A 14154-nucleotide genomic window follows, 5' to 3' on the forward strand; every position below is an offset into this window, starting at 1 on the left:
AGTCAATAAATAACAAATAATAATAATAATTAAAATAAATTGTAAAAATGCTGGATGTTTTCTGTTAGGGCTAGGCTGAAATGTAAAACTATCTGCATAGACATCTATTGTTTTTATAAACAGTGTCGCCATTTAGATGTGTGTGTGTGTGTGTCTAAATATGTCATGTTTATGTCATATAAAAATCACATGCGTTTATGGATTTTGAATGTAATACAGGAAGATTACAGAATGGCAGATCAGTATCAGAATCAGATCAGAATGTAAGTATGTTTGTTCTCTGTAGATGAGCAGTGTGAATGTGCAATAGTAGATCTTTCCAACCTCCAGCATCTCTAACTCACAACAGATGATCTCTCCATCTCATGCAGAAGAACAGCCTCATCCTGTGCGTCTGCACTAAGCATCAGATCTAGGCGTCTGTGTTGTGCTCAGCTAACAGCACCGCATGCTTCCGTATTAATATTGCAGTCAGGCAGCATTGTGCCTCATGCAGCTGCGTCCCTGTATCTGCGGCACGCCGGCCCCGGGGAACACACTGACCCAAATCAGCAAGACAAACACGTTTCACATCTGCATAAACAAGTTAGCTGCCGCTAATGATGACACAATGCGCTGCACTGTCCGCTAACAAGGCAGGAGAGTGTAGAAAGCAGAGTCTCTGTGAACTGCATGAATGAAGGGATGAAGGACGTGAGAGAGAGGAAGAGAGAAACAGAAGAACAGGTGTGTGAGCAGCAGGGTGCTGGAGAGACAAGAAGACGCCTAGGAACAGATCCAGACCACCTGCATCACAAAGCAGGAGCTTCTCAATCATCTACAGGCCTGTAGAGTCGAACGCTTCCCTGCTGCGACTCTTAGAGCATCACTGACGTCAAATAAAGCAGCCGCAGTCGAAATGTGTCAACCGTAGATTTATTTCTATAGAATGGTCTAAATTCTTTAGATGTGAGAGAGAAACATGAAGCAATTCAAACCAAATGACTTCAGATGTGGCTCATCAGATCAGAATGTAGCTTTAGGTGTTAATTTGACTTTTTAAAGGCTTTTCTTTTGAACTCTAGTGTTTAATAAAGTGAAGCTGTTTTTGCACTGATGTCATTCGTTAGTTCTGAATCATCTGATCTCATCTTTTGCTTTGTGCTGATCAGATTCCAAATAAAATGCAACAATCAAGTGAGATGAAGCACCTTTCATTTTCATTTATAATTAAATAAAATTACTTATGAAAATAGTATTGTCAAAATCCAGAAATAACCCTGCTGTATATTTACAGCATTCTGTTTTATTTAGTGCCCAAACATGTTTACATGAAAACTGCTTACTTTTGTTCACATGGTCTTCAGAACAATAATAGTTAAGTGATAGTCATCAGGTTATTAGGCAGCATGCTATTATACATTATTTTTTCCAGGACATGTTATTTGTGCATTTATTTATTGAAGATTAATCACTATTTCACATCCTAGTGGCTCGATCACTAACTGTGCTCACAAACCATAACATTATTTGACCTGTGACTCTCTGATGAATGGTAATTGCTGAGTGAATTGAATCCTGGATACAGATGAAAGGACAGTGATGTAAGCGTTTGTGCCACTGCATGTCGGTTCTGACTAACACAAACACAGAATGAAGCAACAGCGGCGCTCAGACTCGGAGAAAGCAGAATAAACTCACATCACAAACCCACGGCGAGTCAAACTAACGTCCAAGAATACAATCTGATCAGATGAGCCACCCATTTATAAAGATGACGTAATCAGAAAGCACACGAGTGAAAGTCATTCACGTCAGGGCCGGAGACCGAAGTTGGGTGGATCAGGGTCGTTTTCTGGGTCATAAATGGGTGCCAGACAAAACTGCGCCAACTTAATGATTGATCCACATTCACTGATTCTGTAAAGATATTTAAAGGTCTAAACTTTATATGAGGTGCTTTAACTAGCCTACTGTGTACATATTTTCAAAAATTAAGCATTTGATACAGTGTGCTAATTGTGTACTGATGTTGTTCTTGAGAATTCTTTTGAGATTCGCTTTGCTGCTGTTGAGTTTGGATATGCGTAGAGTTGAGCTTAGATTCATGCGTAGGATCAAGATTGTGATTATCTGAGTTCAGAAACTCTGCAGTGATCAGAGCTTAATTCACCAGCATCTCACACAAATACCTTTTAACGTTAATGAAAAAGACAGACACAGGTTTGGACTCATTTAGACTCATTTCCATCCAAACACTATTCACACTACAGCAGCACATTTGGCCTTTATATGTGTAGGACATTTCTTGCATGAACTTCACATTAACATTTACATGTATTTAGCAGATGCTTTTATACTAAGCGACTTACAATAAAGCAGATTAAGAACTTCCTCACAGAGCCAGCAGTATTGAGGCTACAGCACAGGTGAAGCCCAATCATCTTATTGCTGCCTTTTCTTTTGGCCTCGGCTTGAGATCCAGCAGCAGAGACATGACGGTGATCAGTGGTGCTTTTGAAGCAGGTGATTTCCTCATTACTATGCTAGTGAATATAACGATTTTAGCGCAGTTGTTGGCTTCCAGTTGCATTTGTTATTTAATAATCTCTGGAAATTCTGAATTCATTACAGTCAAAGGGAACTGCCTGCCTCACAGTCTACAACTTTTTAGCAAATACAACTGTTTCAGGGTGTTTAATGTTTACTGTGTACTAACGCTTCCACTCCTGCACAAACACACACACAGCCATGAAAAAGACTTGACCAGTGGCTTCAGCATTCATACTGTCAAAGCTGATCTGTTGGATGAGGCAGCTTAGAGTTGAATTTCCATTTGAACTCTTTGATATGAGAAGAATTTGATTTTTTTTCATGCTTGAGTGAGGATCAATTTGACATCTGACTGAAATGTTTCACAGAGGCTTTTTCAAAACAGACCCTTTTGAAAGCAGATTTTAAAGAAGACAACAGACATTGTGTTACTACCCCTGTCTTGTTCAAGGACTTTTATGTTGAAATGTTTTCTGTGTTCTCTTTGTTGCTGTGTTTAGTTCCTGTTTCTTTGCCTGCTTGTTTGTCTCCATGGTTCCCCCTTGTTAGTTGTCTTGGTGACTGATTAGCTCCACCCTCTTGTTATCTTGTTACCCTGTCTATTTAAAGGAATAGTTCCAAAAATAAAATTTACTCACCCTCAAGCCATTCTAGATGTGTATGCCTTTCTTCTTTCAGACGAATACAATCGGAGTTATATTTTAAAATGTCCTGGCTCTTCCAAGCTTTATAATGGCAATGAATGGGTGTCGAGATTTTGAAGCCCAAAAAAGTGCGTCCATCCATCATAAAAAGTGCTCCACATGGCTCCGGGGAGTTAATAAAGGCCTTCTGAAATGAATCGATGCATTTGTGTAAGAGAAATATCCATATTTAAAACGTTATAAACCGTAATAGCTTCTGCTAACTGTCATCCACGAGAGAGTGGTGTTCCAGCGGATGACGTAAGACGTTGGTGTAGCGTAAGCTCCGGTGAGAAGTGACGAATGCGGAAGTGCAGAGGAGAGAGCAAAACAAAACAACGATCATGAATTAGAAGTACAAAACAAGGATTTGTAAAGAAAAATGTCGGAGGATTTCTGAGAGGAGACTGATTTTTATTCGTTGTAAACAAAACTTGGTTCTCGCGAGACTAGCATCTTCTCACCGGAGCTCACGCTACGCCTGCGTCCTACATCATCCGCCGGAACCCCACTCTCTCGTGAACACGTGTACCACAGTTAGCGGAAGCTAGAGATTACAGGTTATAAAGTTTTAAATATGGATATTTTTCTTACACAAATGCATCGATTCTCTTCCGAATCTAAGGAAAGAAAGCCTTTATTCACCCCTGGAGCCGCGTGGAGCACTTTTTATGGTGGATGAACGCACTTTATTTTGCTTCAAAATCTCGACACCCATTCACTGCCATTACAAAGCTCGGAAGAGCCAGGACATTTTTTAATATAACTCCGATTGTATCTGACAGTCTGAAAGAAGAAAGTCAGATACACCTAGGATGGCTTGAGGGTGAGTAAATTATGGGGTAATTTTCATTTTTGGGTGAACTATCCCTTTAACCCGTGTTTGTCATGGTTCTTTGTCTGGTGTTGTTTCGTTTATGGCTGTTTTCGTGTGCCCTTGTCTTGCCTTGTTTCTTTGCCCTGTGCCTGGATGTACTTTGTGTTTTTGTTGTACTAAACGTTTGCTGCATTTGGATCCTCCGCTTCTCTTTCCCACGACCACACGTTACACTACGGTATTCTACAGCACTTTACCCTGGAGAGCCTCTAAATCTACCGTACTGGCAGACTGCATTTTAATGAGCCTGAGCAATGTTTTATACATATAAGCACATCTCTCACTCAGTCTGGAACAGAACATGCCCTATTTAATCATTAGAAATGTGAAATGGTACATTAAAACAGTTCTTGATCAGTGGCACTAAAACGAATGTATGCCAATTGTATAATAAGAAATGTTTGTGTGTACTAGCCTGTTATTATGCACAGCATTTGTGGTTTTGAGTATTTCCGTCAGCTCGGTGTTGTTCTCTCTCTCAGCTGGGCGGCTGTGGAATTCTGGGAGTGGGAGTTTGGCTTTCCATCACGCAGGGAAACTTCGCCACGCTCTCCTCGTCTCTACCATCGCTCTCTGCCGCCAATCTGCTCATTGCTGTCGGAAGCATCATCATGCTGATTGGCTGCCTGGGCTGTGTGGGCGCGGTCAAAGAGAACCGCCCATTGCTCCTGAGCGTAAGTAAACCAAACACGCTAACATGCTTAACTAGGAATGAGCAAACTAAACATCCAGTTTGAGTCAGTACAGTACATATGTGAGATAATAATAAAAACCTCACTGGATGCCATTTTGAAACTACACATTGTACGAATCAGAAGCATAAGAAATAGCGTTTCATCTTGAAGTGATGTGCTTGTTTGATGGTATTCATTAGAATCACAATGTGACTTTCTGCTCATTGTTCAAGTAATAAGATGTGGCACTTGAGTGGCAATACTGACGTTGAGTAGAATTTGATGGCTGCCGTAATAGAGACACTAGCAGGAATTCAAATTAGCACCCGCAGGTAAAATACAGGAAAGCTTATTAGCATAATTTCCACTCCACGAGGAACAGGTTAACATGAACACATCTGTCTGTCTATGGCTACATTCACACAGTCAGTGTTTGAGACTGACAACCGCATTTACTTACAGGTCTGAGTCTCGAAATGTCACGTTCACACAGCAGCTTACAGTAGCATCTCGAATACTGTCTCAGCTTTTATATTTGTGAGCGGAGCGGAGCATTTGAGTCGCGCGCAAAACACAAAACTGACCGGAGACTGGATCTAAAACATTCAGATGACACACAGCTCATTTCTCCGTCACTGTAAGTTACTAAAACCACACATGAAAAAACGCAGCCAGGGGCGGACTTAGTGATTTGGGGGCCCTAAACAAATACCAGGTATGGGGCCCCAACAGAATAACTATGTGCTCTTTTACGCCTAACCCTTATTTTGCTCACTCGCTCTCATAGTTTATAGGTTATTTATCCCTTCACAACCAGTAATAAGTCAACCTGATGCTGTTATAATTAAAGCCATATTAGGCTATCTTTTTTTTTTTGTTTGTTTTTTGTTTTTTTGGATCACAAAAGAAAATCCACCCCCCCCCCCCCAAAAAAGAATGATTTCACTTGTCCATTTAATAAATCGTAAACTTTTTCATTCTTTTTACTAACATAAAATTATCCCATGCAACTCATTTCATATTCCAAGTGTTCTGAAGGCATACGGTAGGGTTTGCCGAGAAATAAATCGAAAATGTAATCTAAGTTAGCCTATTATTAAGCGAAAATCTCCAGTCATTGCATTCGTGGATTTATACGCCGGCGCACCTAGGAAAAGCACTTTGAAACATCAAGACAAATAAAATGGTAATAAAATGACTTGAAACACAATTTCTTTACTGAGGTGAATATCCCTGTTCTGAGACAGTCAGACAGTATTATACAGCCTAGAATGCGCGCAAAGAGCATCTCACACACTCCGTTAATAAGCTCTCTACACGGCACAATTAATCTCTTATTTACATCGTATCTACACTTTGTTATAATGAAAGGATTCCAGAGCTTGCAGAACTCAGCACTTGACAAAAACTTGGCATTTTGAGCTGTGAGTGGATTCTAACTTATACACTTAGGGTCATTGTGTTCAAGAAATTAAACGATATGTCTGTGATTGGCTACATTGCTCAACGCTGCAAATATGTTTCGCCAATAGGCCTATCAGATGGGGCCCCCTGATTCCCCGGGGCCCTAAGCGGCCGCTTACCTCGCTTATTGGTTAAGTCTGCCCCTGCACGCAGCACACGGTAGACACGCGTTTGTGCAGCAGAGCGGCTCTCTCTCGCGCTGTATGACGTGACAGTCCTGTTAATAAGGTTTTCCGAGAATGTGGTTGTGAGTCCTGAAAATTTACGGGTGTGAGTTCGTTTACAGAATGCAGTTGTCACGCCTGTAAATAACCGTACTGTGTGTGAACGTAACCGTATTAAGAACTCAAATACAGGACTGACAACCGCATTCTGCTGCTGTGTGAACGTGGTCTATGAGGATTCAACACAGCGTTTCTGCTGTGAGCTGACAGGAGAGAAAGATAATTTACAAAAGGTAATTGCCATCATCTTAATTCTTGGTGTTCACAAGGATTATAAAGAAATAATGACAGGTAACAATTTCTACCAGCGTACATGACAGCAGGGTTTATAGTATTATAACCTATAATTCAACCCATTCACTCAAAAACAAATAGAAACTGAAAAACAAAGCAAGAACAAACCTGATGTGCATTCTTAATTCATCATTAAGAATCTTGCTGCTTTTTTTCCCGCAGAAAAGGCACTTCACCATCCTGCTCTGACCGAAGTGATTTAAACACATCCTATGCCATAATCATGATCAACTCATAAATGAACTTCCAGCAGAACTTGAAAGCATCAAAAGAATGAGGGAAAAGACATTAGCAGAGATACTTCAGCTGCACATGCTGAAACATGCTGCATTAATTACATTATTTTTATTTATTTATTTATTTTGCAACCTGTCAATACATGTTAAAGTACTTAGCTACAATACTAATACTTAATGAATGATGGTTCAAAATGTTCCTGGTCAGATTAGTAGTGTAGCACTGAGGAGGATCCAGGAACACTTCGAAAAGCCCTGGTTTAATTGGTTCCATAGAGAGAAGCCATTCAAATAGTTTTGCATTGTGATATTCAAATGGTTATTCTCTGACTCTAGTACTGACTTCTGTATCTTTTAAACTGCAATCAGAGACCGTGGATGGTTCTGGAGGACAGAGAGACCTACATTCTGTGTGGGAGCGTCCCGTGACAGATGCAGATATCGGCCTAGGTGCTGCGCTGGATTGTTTTATTTGAGTTAAAGCACACTAAAAAGTCTGACGGGCAAAGCAGGCTTTCTCAAGGATAAACACAATCTGCATACATCTATAGTCCATTGGTCTGATCATGCGATGTCATGAACGATCGACCGCAGCTCCGGAGCTTCTCTGATCCGTGATTCATGTCACACTGTATGTTTAATTCAGTCAGTCAATTCCATTCAGTTATCTTATCAAAAGAAATACAAAAACTTTGCTTTTTTAATCCAGTAAAAATGTCTTTGCCAGTCCTATCAAATAATGAGTCAAACGGAGCTCACAGCTGATAACACATCCATTCCTCGGTTTGGAAAGGGAACGGAAAATGAATTGCACACCATATATTGCTGAATTAGTACGAACACTACAGTAAACGATACTGAACACAGCCAATCACTCTTTGTGGATTTTGTTTGTGGATTTTCATCTTTGGATTCCCTGAATTTTTAATGCGTCTGAAAGAAACTCTACCTACATATCCCACAATGAATTAATAATTAATTAATTAATATTAGTTAACATTAGTCCTTCAGCAAACTGCAGGGCTCAGGTCAGGTCAGCTTTATTCCTTCGGTGCCCGAGGACTGAAACACCGCTGTCCCTATTTATTATTTAAAATGAGGAGCCATACACAAATGATACAGATAATTGCAGACTGCCTTATTTTTCTAAAGTTATCTATTTATTCCTATAGTGAATGTGAAAATAAATTATGCATTTTGATATTTTTATAAAGAAAAACCATGCATAAAAGTTGATGTACTGTATGTCTTAAGATCACTTAAAAGCCAAAAATCCCCAACTTTCTTTTCACCAGTGAATTGGATAAAATAAGCTAAAGGAAGAATCCGTTCCCAGCCGTTCCTCTGCTCAGTGTTTCGGGTTCAACACCGCTGGAACGGAGCAGCAAATATCAGCGCAGTCTATGAATATATAATGCTGCTGAGCTGGAATCACCTCAGAGACTATCATAGCCTGAAGATGATTCATGATAAAATATTCTCATGTCCACATGGGGGATGATAATGTTTACTCCTTAAGCTGCTATTTATGGCAGGGACTGATTTTAATGACGGCCTGTTCTCTCCTGTGTGTCTTTAACCCGGTGTGGGCAGAGCGGTGTGATTACAGCAGCGTTATGATGAGTGATGATGCCCAGTTACACAAACACATCTGAGACCAGGAAGAGTTCAACAAGACCTACCAGAAAATACATTTTGGAATTTTCCAGTGAATATTTTTTCTCTTCATGGCTTTACATTTCATTAGCTGATAACAGTGAAACTTGGATGTTTTTTGTTTTTTTTACATAAATGTCTAAGTGGAAACTGCTTAACTGCACAAAAACACCGATCGGCAGGAGAACATATCCATACACTCTTCTATGACCTCTCTCATGCACAGTCGTTCATGTTATACACAGACAGCTGATCTACTAAGATCCTAAATAAGGGCTGTGAATTTGCTTGATCTAACAAATTGTGGTGTACTTTGTAGATATAGTGGAGATAATTTATTAAGATGTGCAGATAAACACACATATGTAAAGGAGTCTTTTACGTATAATCTCTGCACCAGATGTTAGCCCAGATTTTAAATTAGGATTAATTATATGAATTTTATCAAATTAAAGCCAATATTTGCCAAGTCAATTTTATTTTTTTTACAGTGTTTTAACACACTGTTTTACAGCAATACATAACACAAACAGTACGATATATCTTGTGTGCAAACCAACCGCAGCTGTGACCAGCAGAAAATCTCCACGTGATGTAAAATAATGGAGAATGACCTTTAGACACCAGACTGGACATTCTGTGGTCATCTGCAACAACCGCCAAACACTTATGATTGATCGGAAAGAGCCAAAGAACGATCGGTGTTCAGCTAACAGAAAAGGAATTAGTTAGGAAACCACATGGTCTCCGAAACAGAAAAAGATGTAAAGGCTTTACCATCTGCTTCTTCCAAATTACAAGTTGTTTCTCAGGTGCTTCTTACAAGTACTTCTCTGTGCTCCAGGAATGAAGCATTTCCCAGCACTAAGTCTTCAAGGCTGTTTCTCCAGTGATAGCTATCACTGCCACTGGACTCATCATTCAACCGCGTGAAACACAAACATCACTGTTACAAACCTCTTTCCAGAGATTGTGGCATTAGTGTCTGTTGTTTTGTGTTCAGCAGCATTTGTTGAACCCGAGCTCATACTGAAATCTTACATTTCGGATCAAGATGAGGTTCCAAATTCTACGATGATTTCTAATGCGACTGGAAGTGTGAGAGTCATTATTTGTGAATGAATATGATCTCAGTTCACCGCTTGATATAGTTTGAGTGCTTTAATGAGTTTCTGAGGCACAAGATCAATGACTAGAGAAATGAAGGTTGGGTTGACGAGCAATTAGTCATTTAAACAGCCTCACAGTGAGTCACATATGCTGCGTCCCAAATCACCCACTCGTTCACTCATGCACTACTCCCTATATAGTCATGATGTGTGTGTCTAATATGCTCTGTTTGTTCATAATTATTAAAAATATGAAGATAATTAAAATCACACAAATAAGCATACATGTTTCACGGATCACGGATGTGTTGTAGAACACACAAAGATGAAGGCAGAAGGTATTCTTTAATAAATCCACAGGTAAATAATTCACATATAGAGAACAGCAACAGCACATGCAACATCCACAAGACCCGACCACAATGAACAGAGAATCAGAGCAACTGAAATACATGAGCAAACAAGGATAATTAACAACACACACCTGAACTGAACGAATGAATAAATCAAATCAACAACCATGACAACCAACACAACAGGGAAAATGTGCAAACTGAACGTCCAAACTAACTGATATTGTGACAACATGACTGTATTTATTTATTTTTAGTAGATTTCCTATAAAGCACAGTCCCATCTAAAGTGGCCCATTTTTCTACACTGACGATAAACAGCCATGAACACATTATTTGAGGTGAATAGCTTATATAAAAGGTTTTTTTTTTTTTTTATTCATTCATTATATGGATTTAAGTCATCCACCAAATACAATCTTCTGAGTAATTACAGTAGGTTATTATTAGTTAGTCAAGAAAGATACCATCAAGTATCAGTATAATTTGGGCTTTTTAATCGACTGACAATGTCAAAGAAGTGAAAGAGTTGAACCAGCATGAAACAAAGACTGCAAGAATAAAGGAGCTGCAAATTAAGCTCAGCAGTTTTCTTCACAATGTATCATGGCCAATAAAGTGTCTTTGAGGACATAATTATTCACTAGGTGTGTGATATGTACAGTATTGTCTATGATAATATTGTAATTGTTGTTTTAACAATGTGCAAGCTGAGATTATGGGTGTCACTCACTTTACAAAAAAACAAACAAAAAAACCCACACACATCTAGAGAGCTTTATCAGCAGACTTCATCAGTACAATTGCAAATATGGCATTGATGTTATACAACAGTTCGATAAATAAGAAATTAATATTAAGTGCGTTACGTTTTAAGACACATTTTGTCGATTTTTGCTTTGTTTCGCGATGAAAATAGTTCCAAATAAACCCAGAACAGAACAGTTGTGCTGCATTTTGTTTCTGAATGAATTTGCATTTTTGAATAGTTTTGAATCAGTTGAGTGAATAACACAATGACTCATTCATAAAGATTCATAAAGACCGTCACATGCTTCGTTTCAGAATGAATCAGCTCTTTGAACGAATGACGTAGTGACTCACTCATTAAGGCCGTTACTTGCTGCCACCTACTGGCAGTTTTAGTTGCATTTTTAATGCATAATTTCACTTTTAAATATGTTTAATAAAAACATATTAATTTTACACTTCATTTCACATTTATTTAAAAAGAAATAGCATTATATATGCAATTGCAGTGTAACTGCATTTTTGCCAGGTTTGAGCCTATTAAGCATATTAATCTGTGTAAATTCACCAAAAAGCCACTTCAGATGCAGCTTCTGTCCACTTCTGCAGTGCAAATATGTTTTTTTTGTTTTTTGTTATACTGATTTCACTGATTGAAAACAGCCCTACAGTGTTTTATAACCCTACTTGAATTTATTGATAAAATAAAAGAATTTAACATGAAATGGTGCATCAGGTTAGAAAATGTTCTTATAAAGCTAAAATGCACACTTACAGCTGTCAGCACCAGGCCTGAACCAGCCAAGAGACCAGCACAAATCCACAATCAGCAAAACACCGTCTAATTACGGTCGATGGCCAAATGCCAGAAAATACTGACGTATCATTTTTGTCAATATCTCACACCCGTATTGTACACTATAATCCACTGAATGAAAGAGGAATGGAAATGATTACTAAGAATTTGATCAATACTACAAACTGTCTGGCAGCAAATACAGTGCACTATATAGGTGTCACGGCTGGTTTTGGTTTATGTTCATGTTTCATGTCTTCTATTTTCATTCCCTGTTCCCTCGTGTGATTGTGCCACGTGCTGCCCCTCTTTATGTGTCGTGTCTCATTGGGTCCTGCATGGTATGTGTGAGGTTTTCAATGGCTTTTATGACAACAGGAAACAGGAAGTTCTGAAAGCCTGCAGAATAATAATAATCTAATAATCTCTCTGACTCGGAGTCTCTTCTGCTTGTGCTTCTACAGTTCTTCATTCTGCTGCTCCTGATATTATTGTTGGAGATTCTGTTCATGGTTCTGTTCTTCGCATATCAAGATCAGGTACGTGCAGAATGGATCTGTCTCATTCATTATTTTGTATAATTTCATGGTTGTGATTGGTCAGTGGTGGCATTCAACGCTCACATAATTAAGTACAATGACAGTGAGCTGTTTAATCGGCCGTGGTCTCAGTGATTTCCTAGTTTCCGGCTAGTTCCCGTCTCGTATCACTCCAGATTATTTTCACATGAAATAATTTCTACATCATCAGGTTTGAGACTACACGATGATGTAGATCCATGTAAATCTTCATGTAAAAACTTCAGTCTTTACCTTTCTTGGCAAGTTCACATCGGAATAGCATTAAGAGCAGTTTAAGCAAGTTATTTATTGGGTTAGTATCATCTAATGCTTGTAAAAGTAATAATTAAAAATAATCAAGTGTTCAGTTTAGCTCTCTCTCTCTCTCTCTCTCTCTCTCTCTCTCTCTCTCTCAGTCTCTCACACACAAACTGTCATCGTTTTGTTGGTCGTTCTCCTCCAAGCACATATGGCAGCATACTGTGATGGGCATTTCCAGTGATAGCAGCATATTTCCACCGTGGAGCAGCGTACAGTGAGACTCTCTTCCTCGACGCTCACCAGAGAGAAAAACACGCCACTTCACCTTTCATCACCTTTAATCTGCTCAAGGTCAAGATTAGATTAAAAAAGTTGCATCATGAAGATAATTAAATAATTAAAACATGCTATTGACAAGATATGATAAAAAACAAGATATTAATTAACATTGTGCTTTTTTAACATTGTTTTTTATTACAACGAGACACAAATGTAAGTTATATGCTGGTCAGTATGTGGAGGTGAAGTTTTGTGAGTCAGTTTTCTTTCCATAATTAAACACAGGCAAAGAATAACTGAATCATAAAGAATTCATGATATTATATTAGAATAAAAATTAATGTATTTCAGGAGAGCACACACAGTTTAAGAGTTTTACTAAATGGGCTCTATCCACTGAAAATACACAAATGTGTCACATGATCCGCTGGCAGGCATTTCGAGTTTTCTTTCAGCAAATGCCGCAGCACTACATTTTCCCTTACAAAAATGAATATTTTCCTAACATTTTATCAAGATAATAATTGGAACCATATTTATTGTTAAGTGTATATGTATTTTGAATAACATTATATAAGATACATAAGTACATATATGGTAATTATGGCAACAATGAACCATAATAATATAAGAGTCAGCAGCATGAGGGAGCCATATAAGTGTAGAGCGTGATGAAAGGAACTGATTTTGGATGTCTCCCTCGTCGCACCATCCATTTCAGGGTTTGTCTGTGTCAGAATACACTACTTTCACACTATATCAGTGGTTCTGAGCTCCGGGCCTGGAGTCCCACCGCTCTGTCTTCCTTAAGAGCAGCACGTCAGATAAAAGAGCAGTGGGCCCCCAGAACCGGAGCTGAGATCCAGTGCACTATATAGTAGATGAAAAACAGTAGGTGAAAAGTACCGATGGCCTACTGCTAACGAGATTCTGAAGTGCACTTTACTATCCCATGAGGCCACGGGAGAGGATTTGTGACACAAGTGACAACAAGCAGATGTAGTGTTTCATTCAAATGTCCATTTTCATACTTTATAGAACATACTTTTTCACTGGTTCTTACTCAAATGTAGTATCTACTATTTCAGACGCAGCGTTGGAGTCTCTGCTAATGAGATGATGAGCTGGATTGGGGTTGTTTAATTAAGGAGTGAGTGTAATGTTGGTGTGTCTCAGGAAACAATGTAAAGTACACAGAGGGAATGAATAAATGTTAATGTAGTATAGCCATGACTGAAGCATTTAGGCCATACATTCATTCATTATATTAGCCCACATTAGTCTGTAGTAGAGGTTTTTGGAAGTAGATCTAGTTTCTGTAAAGAATAAAGCAGAGGAAGATAAAGCACATCTCAGATCAGTTACAGAGGAAGTGTTTACCTCACCGTGTGTGTGTGTGTGTGTGT

The 14154-nt window shown here is 38.8% G+C and overlaps 1 protein-coding gene across 1 annotated transcript in view; it reads left to right on the forward strand.

Moving 5' to 3' along the window:
- Window positions 1-14154, forward strand: part of LOC107681356 (tetraspanin-4) — a 32260-nt gene that overhangs the window by 13350 nt on the left and 4756 nt on the right. Inside the window, 2 exon segments of the mRNA XM_074186980.1 lie at window positions 4575-4766; window positions 12113-12187. Of these exon segments, the coding sequence (XP_074043081.1) occupies window positions 4575-4766; window positions 12113-12187 (267 nt within the window).

This window comes from Sinocyclocheilus anshuiensis, unplaced genomic scaffold (assembly GCF_001515605.1).
Source record: "Sinocyclocheilus anshuiensis isolate Anshui unplaced genomic scaffold, SAMN03320099.WGS_v1.1 scaffold1896, whole genome shotgun sequence".
NCBI classification, from domain to species: domain Eukaryota; kingdom Metazoa; phylum Chordata; class Actinopteri; order Cypriniformes; family Cyprinidae; genus Sinocyclocheilus; species Sinocyclocheilus anshuiensis.